At 48.8% G+C, this 5947-nt stretch overlaps 1 protein-coding gene across 2 annotated transcripts; it reads left to right on the top strand.

Annotated features, from left to right (window-relative positions):
• Window positions 1-1962: 1962 nt before the first annotated feature.
• ATP5MC1 (ATP synthase membrane subunit c locus 1) lies at window positions 1963-4693 on the top strand. Of its 2 annotated transcripts, none has more exons than XM_070394186.1 (5): window positions 1963-1986; window positions 2563-2610; window positions 3484-3561; window positions 3954-4132; window positions 4491-4693. In XM_070394186.1, exons 2-5 carry the CDS (start codon window positions 2572-2574, stop codon window positions 4603-4605), a joined length of 411 nt encoding a protein of 136 aa, XP_070250287.1. In that variant the 5' UTR covers window positions 1963-1986; window positions 2563-2571; the 3' UTR covers window positions 4606-4693. The 2 variants fall into 2 exon arrangements, with proteins under 2 accessions (XP_070250287.1, XP_070250285.1); XM_070394184.1 differs by having other exon boundaries at window positions 1970-2056.
• Window positions 4694-5947: the final 1254 nt, after the last annotated feature.

Raw genomic sequence — 5947 nt, 5'->3', positions numbered from 1 at the left:
TTTCTCATTTAGTAGGTTGTCTCTTAGTTTTTTTGATGGTTTCCTTTGCTGTGCAAAAAGTTTTTAGTTTGATGTAACCCCATTTGTTTATTTTTTCTTTTGTTTGCATTTGAGAATTAAATTTTATAAGAGGTGAACACACTTAACATAATGCTTGCCATATGATGAGGTCTCAATAAATGGTAGTTTGTAACACTGAAAATAAGAGAAATTTGGTAATCTAGTCAGAGGTACATATCCACTTATGCCTGGAAAAGCCATGATAGGAATTCAAGTCTGTGGGACTTCAAAACTCCACACTGTTTCCATTCTATTATGCTGGCAGGTTATCTTAAGTCTCCTTAATCTTTTTTTTTTTTTTTAAATATATTTTATTGATTTTTTACAGAGAGGAAGGGAGAGGGATAGAGAGTTAGAAACATCGATCAGCTGCCTCTTGCACACCTCCTACTGGGGATGTGCCCGCAACCCAGGTACATGCCCTTGACTGGAATCGAACCTGGGACCCTTCAGTCCGCAGGCCGACGCTCTATCCACTGAGCCAAACCGGTTAGGGCAAGTCTCCTTAATCTTAAAATGTTTTTCTAAGAGTTCAGACTCTCCAGATTAGTATAATTTTTGTTATTTTTCTATTATAGATTTAATGCATACTCATAAATAAAGCTTATTACACCTCCCAGAATTAAGTATTAATATAGCTTTATTTTCTTCCAATCTTTTTTCCATAGTTTTTCACAATGCTATACATACGGTTTCGCATTTTAAGACATCACGAAAATTTTCTCAATATAAAATACTCTTCAGAAATATGATTTTAAATATCTGCTTATATCAAGTGAAAGATAGCATAATTTATTGAACCATTTACTTGTTTCCAATTTCGATAAACTCTGCAGTGCACATCCTTTAAATAGAATTTTTGCACTTCTGATTATTTCTTCAGGTTAAATTCCCAGAAGTTATATTCTTGTGTCAAAAAGGATAGTAAGAGTTTAAAAAGGCCCTCAATTCCTCAAGAATTTCTGGATCAAGGAGACTGGACCATTCAAAGCCTTCCAATGAATGTTGCCAAATTGCTTTCAAGAAACGTTTTCTATTTCATACTCCGGCAGCAGTATAGGAGATTGCCTGGCTCACATTAATAGAAGGAACTCTGCTCTTTTGATAATTGCGAAATGTTGCGTTTAAACTTCTATTTCTTTGGTGAAGTTGAAAGTTTTTTCCCTTCAATTTATAATTCCTTAGTGAACTGCTTATTCCTATCCTCTGCTTGTTTTTCTATCAGGGTACTGTTTATCCTTAGAATGTTTTTACAATACAAAATAATTCTTTTAAAAAAAAATCTGGTTGCTAGTGCATGACTGCTGGACACCAGCAGAAGCCCACCCGCGAACTTTCGAGGCCAGCGGGCAGCCTTTACTCCCCACGGCGGAAGCAAGGTTTCCACGAATCACCAACCCGGGACTTGCTGCAAAGGCGTTGGCTCCCCCAGCCCCGGAAAGAGCGTCTCGCGGGATCTCAGCTGTCCTTGGGCCTACGACCCGACTACAAATCCCAATATGCAGCGCGCCTCAAGGCCCGAGCGCTCGAATGAAGTCTCGGGTCCAAGGTCAGGTGTCTGTCTGCGTCAGGCGTCCGGTCATCTCCCTCACGCCTCTTACCGCCGCTTCCATCTTAGTCGCCATTTTGTGCGGGAGGTTATGGAACCTCTGAGTCCCGCCGACTCTATGGTCGAGCATTTCAGAGATCAACCAATCGGAAGCCAGATCTCGGGAGAAAACCCCGCCTTTGCCCGCAGGGAGGCGGGACATGCCACGAAGCTCCTGTGAAGAGAGAGGAAGGAGCCGCGGAAAACCAATAAGAAAAGAGGAATTGAGGACATTATCCAATGGGGACGCGGGGGAATTGCGGCCAATGAGAGTGGGGGGACCCCGAGACACGTGGGTGGGGGAGCTGAGCTCTGAAACCTAGAGCTAAAGCGGGGAGGTGAGTCAGTCACCTTGAGCCGGGCGAGCGCCGTGGTCTGAGCAAGGGCAGCAGGGCTGTGGGAGTGCAGGTGACTTGGGGCCTGGAGCCAGCGATTGGCAGGGGTGTGGGCTGGGCTGTGCGGAGGGGCATTTGCCCCCAGGGCCGGGGGAGACGGTGGACATCTGTAGCCTTAACAATTCATGTCAATTACCAACGGTAACGAGCGATTAACTGCCCCGACTTAGGCGGGCGGAGCCGCGAGCTGTGTAAAATGAACCAGGAGGACCCTGCACGGCGCCTGCCCCGGGCCGGCCTCCTGTCTTCCCGGGAGACCGGCCTCTTTCGCAACATTTCCCTCCCGAGGCTCGGGCTTCCTTCCGCTCCTCGCGATCTGCATGACCTTCCTTTGCAGACCCGCCACGCGGAAAGCGGGGGACCGGGAGCTCGCGCTGTCCCTCTGACCTCTAGTGCTGGGCACGGTGCTAGGAAGAGCGTGGTCCGGGGACGACGGGCGGGAGTGCAGGGGACGACCGAAGGTCGCCACTCTCCGGAAATAACCAGGCTGTGCATGGGATTTTCTGTTTTCCTCTGCAGACTGGAAAGATGCAGACCACCGGGGCACTGCTCATCCCTCCGGCTCTGGTAAGCTGCGGCTCCCGGGCGCTCCGTCGCGCCAGGTGTGGGAGCCATCGATGTGTAATGAATGGACTGAGATTGAGACGATGGTGTCTCTTTGGCGAGGCTGTAGGATGGGATGCGGTTAACCCCTGTTTATGCGGATCTCTAAACCGAACCGTCTGGGCCTGGGAACGTGGTCAGAGAGGCTGGATCTGACCTTTACCCCCAGCCTGGCCCACGGATACAGTGATTCTCTACCCTGGCTGCTCATTAAAAATCAACCGGGAGCCTTAAAAAGTACTGATCCCCGGGCTGCACAGACTCTGGGAAGGAGGATGGAACCCATGCATCTGTGTTTTAGAACTCCCCAGGTGATTCCAATGTTCAGCCAAGTTTGAGAACCACTGCGCTAAAAAAATATGTCAAGGAAACCAGGTTCTATAGGGCTCTGCTTAGGTGGCTGTTTCAGGAGCCTCTGCAGGCGCACTGGTCCACTCCCTTCAGGGTATGTAACAGTGAGTGCCGTTCTAGCAAAATAAGATTTCCCCCTTCCGCTTCCTTTGCTGGTCCAGGTACAGACCCTTCCTGTACCGGGTTTGACACTAGCGTGGGGTTTTGTTCATTCTGAGATACCGATGAGGGCTGTGCCCATGGAAGTGAACTTTGGTACCCAGTTTTAAATGGGACGGTTGCCACTGCTGACAACACCAGTGTCTCAGGATAGTTGTCTGGTGCAGGCCTCGCGGTAGGAACAGGAATACTCTAATTGACCTTGAAATACATTGGACTTTTTCTGTTTCTAATATTTGTAGTCCTCCTTGATAGAAGCTCAGCACTTGGGTTTGTGGGGGGTTTTCCTTGCCTGATTTGGAGGGGCATGTCTTTCTGATTTTACAGATCCGCTGCTGTACCAGGGGTCTAATCAGGCCTGTGTCTGCCTCCTTCCTGAGTAGGCCAGAAATCCCATCTGAACAGGTAAAGGAGTATGGGCCCTCTTATGAATTTCTCCAGACAGAGGTCCTTCAAGTTAGTTGAGTTGCTTTTAGGCCAAAGTGGGAGGAGAGTTAGAGAATCTGAGGTGCTTTAAATAGTGCTAAGTACCCCCAAGGGGAGCATTGTAGGTGAGAAACTTGCAAAAGGGAGGCTTTCCTAACCGATGACATTCCCCTGGCCCTCTCTGAGAACGGCCCTAAGAGTAATTCCCAGCATGCTCTGCAGTCTGAGCATTTTGTACTTGCCAGGCAGTTTGCCAGCAGTTTCAGAGCTCAGGTGGGTGGGGTGAAGGGGGTGGAGTCAGCCACCTGTCCTTGTGCCTCACTATCTCCTTTATCGCCTCTCTCTCTCTCTCTCTCTCTCTCCCCTTCTAGCCTTCCTACAGCAGCTCCCCACTCCAGGTGGCCAGACGGGAGTTCCAAACCAGTGTTGTCTCCCGGGACATTGACACAGCGGCCAAGTTTATTGGTGCTGGGGCTGCCACAGTGGGTGTGGCTGGTTCAGGGGCCGGAATTGGAACAGTGTTTGGCAGTTTGATCATTGGCTATGCCAGGTGAGTTTGGAGGTGGTCTACACTATCCCTCATCGTAAATTCCACCCTGTTTGGGGGAAGCCTCGGCAAGAGGAGATCCCTGTAGCTTCTGGTCTATTCTGTGCACCTCCTGTTTTCTCCAGGAGGAGAGGAGAAACCTCCCTGAACTCTCTGAATCAGAATTTAAACATGCTTCCACCCTGGCTCCCTTAAACTCACCATGGCAGTACTCTGCTTATCGGGCCAAATCCCGAGGATATACGCAGGCGAGGCCCTCTCCCAGTGTCAGCAATCCCCGTTCACCTAACCTCCCTGAGTCCTCCTCCACCACCACCCATGCCCTCACCCCTTCCTTTCCATCGGTCTTTGTCCCTGGCAGGAACCCGTCTCTCAAGCAGCAGCTCTTCTCCTATGCCATTCTGGGCTTTGCCCTGTCTGAGGCCATGGGGCTCTTCTGTTTGATGGTCGCCTTCCTCATCCTCTTCGCCATGTGAGGCTCCGTGGGGTCACCTACCCGTCCCTGCTGCTTCGATTCCAGGCCCGGTGCTGGAATGTGCCCATTAAACACCAGATTTCTCTAAAGCCATATGCCTGTGCCTCTGTCCTTTGCCCTTGGGGAGGGTCTTGGTGGAAAGGTGGGACAAGGGAAGTGGGATTGGGTCAGCTGCTGGTGATTAGGAACTCCTCAGGGCTGAGAAATATCATTGCCATGACTGTAAGAACACAGAGGCTCTCATTTTCTCCCAGGGAGAGAGAGCATGAGCTTGTCTAAGCAATAATTGGTGCTTTTTCCCTTCAAATTTAGTATAATAATATGTAACATTTTTTAAAATATATTTTATTGATTTTTTACAGAGAGGAAGGGAGAGGGATAGGGAGTTAGAAACATCGATGGGAGAGAAACATCGATCAGCTGCCTCCTGCACACCTCCTACTGGGGATGTGCCCGCAACCAAGGTACATGCCCTTGACCGGAATTGAACCTGGGACCTTTCAGTCCGCAGGCCAACGCTCTATCCACTGAGCCAAACCGGTTAGGGCAATATGTAACATTTTTGAGGGGTTCATTTGCACCAAGCTCTGTCCCGAGTGTTTTATGTTTTTATCTCAACAACCCTATGAATGATAAGTACAGTGATTAGTTTTACAAATGGGGGAACTGAGGCTTAGGGAAGCAAAATAACTTGTCTACCATCACAGAGCTGGTAAGTGGCAGAATTAGGGATTCCCCCTCAGGCCAGCCTAAACCTTCAACTATGCCATCCCATCTATTTTACTCTTGGCCACACCATTGAGGGAAACTTAGTCCCGAAGAAGTTAGAGATGGAGGTAGGCCTCCACCCACCTACATTCAGCCCCACTTGTAAATGTCATTATCAGTTCGCCTTTGTGAGTGCCTCGGTGTCCTTGAATAGAGCAGATGAGGCACACAGCCTCTGTTCTTGGAGAATGTACAATCTTAGCTTTGCAAGGGATAAACGGTGTTTTGGGGGGAGGGGGGGAGGAGCAAACTAACAAATTGCTTGAGAGCTTCTCGAAGCCTCTTCTCCAAGTCTGTGCTCAGCAGGCTCTCCATTGGCCAAAGTGGGACTGTTAATCTAGGTAAGAGAAAGCTAAGCTGATAGACTCACATCTGCTGCTTCTCTAAGCTCTAGCAGGAGCAAACCAGGGCAGCATGAACACGGGTGCTGGTAGACAATGGTTATCTCAAATTGGGTGGTTTCACAAGGAGTAATAACTTATAAGTGGGACCCATTTTGTGAAAACCTTATACCTCAACCTATTGCAAAATATCTGTGAAATAGTGAAACCAAGAATATTCCCAATTAGTGTTAA

This window comes from Myotis yumanensis, unplaced genomic scaffold (genome assembly GCF_028538775.1).
Source record: "Myotis yumanensis isolate MYYU_CA2020_CCGP unplaced genomic scaffold, mMyoYum1.0.hap1 SCAF_16, whole genome shotgun sequence".
Taxonomy (NCBI): domain Eukaryota; kingdom Metazoa; phylum Chordata; class Mammalia; order Chiroptera; family Vespertilionidae; genus Myotis; species Myotis yumanensis.
Note: the sequence above shows the minus strand (reverse complement) of the source record. Positions and strands in the feature narration are given on the sequence as shown.

What these genes read in the sequence shown, in the direction of transcription:
- ATP5MC1 (XM_070394186.1), top strand. Translation starts at nt 2,572, where the DNA reads ATGCAGACCACCGGGGCACTGCTCATCCCTCCGGCTCTG. An exon ending in TGCTCATCCCTCCGGCTCTG is followed by an intron (nt 2,611 to 3,483) that starts GTAAGCTGCGGC and finishes CTGATTTTACAG; the next exon opens with ATCCGCTGCTGTACCAGGGG. An exon ending in TTGATCATTGGCTATGCCAG is followed by an intron (nt 4,133 to 4,490) that starts GTGAGTTTGGAG and finishes TGTCCCTGGCAG; the next exon opens with GAACCCGTCTCTCAAGCAGC.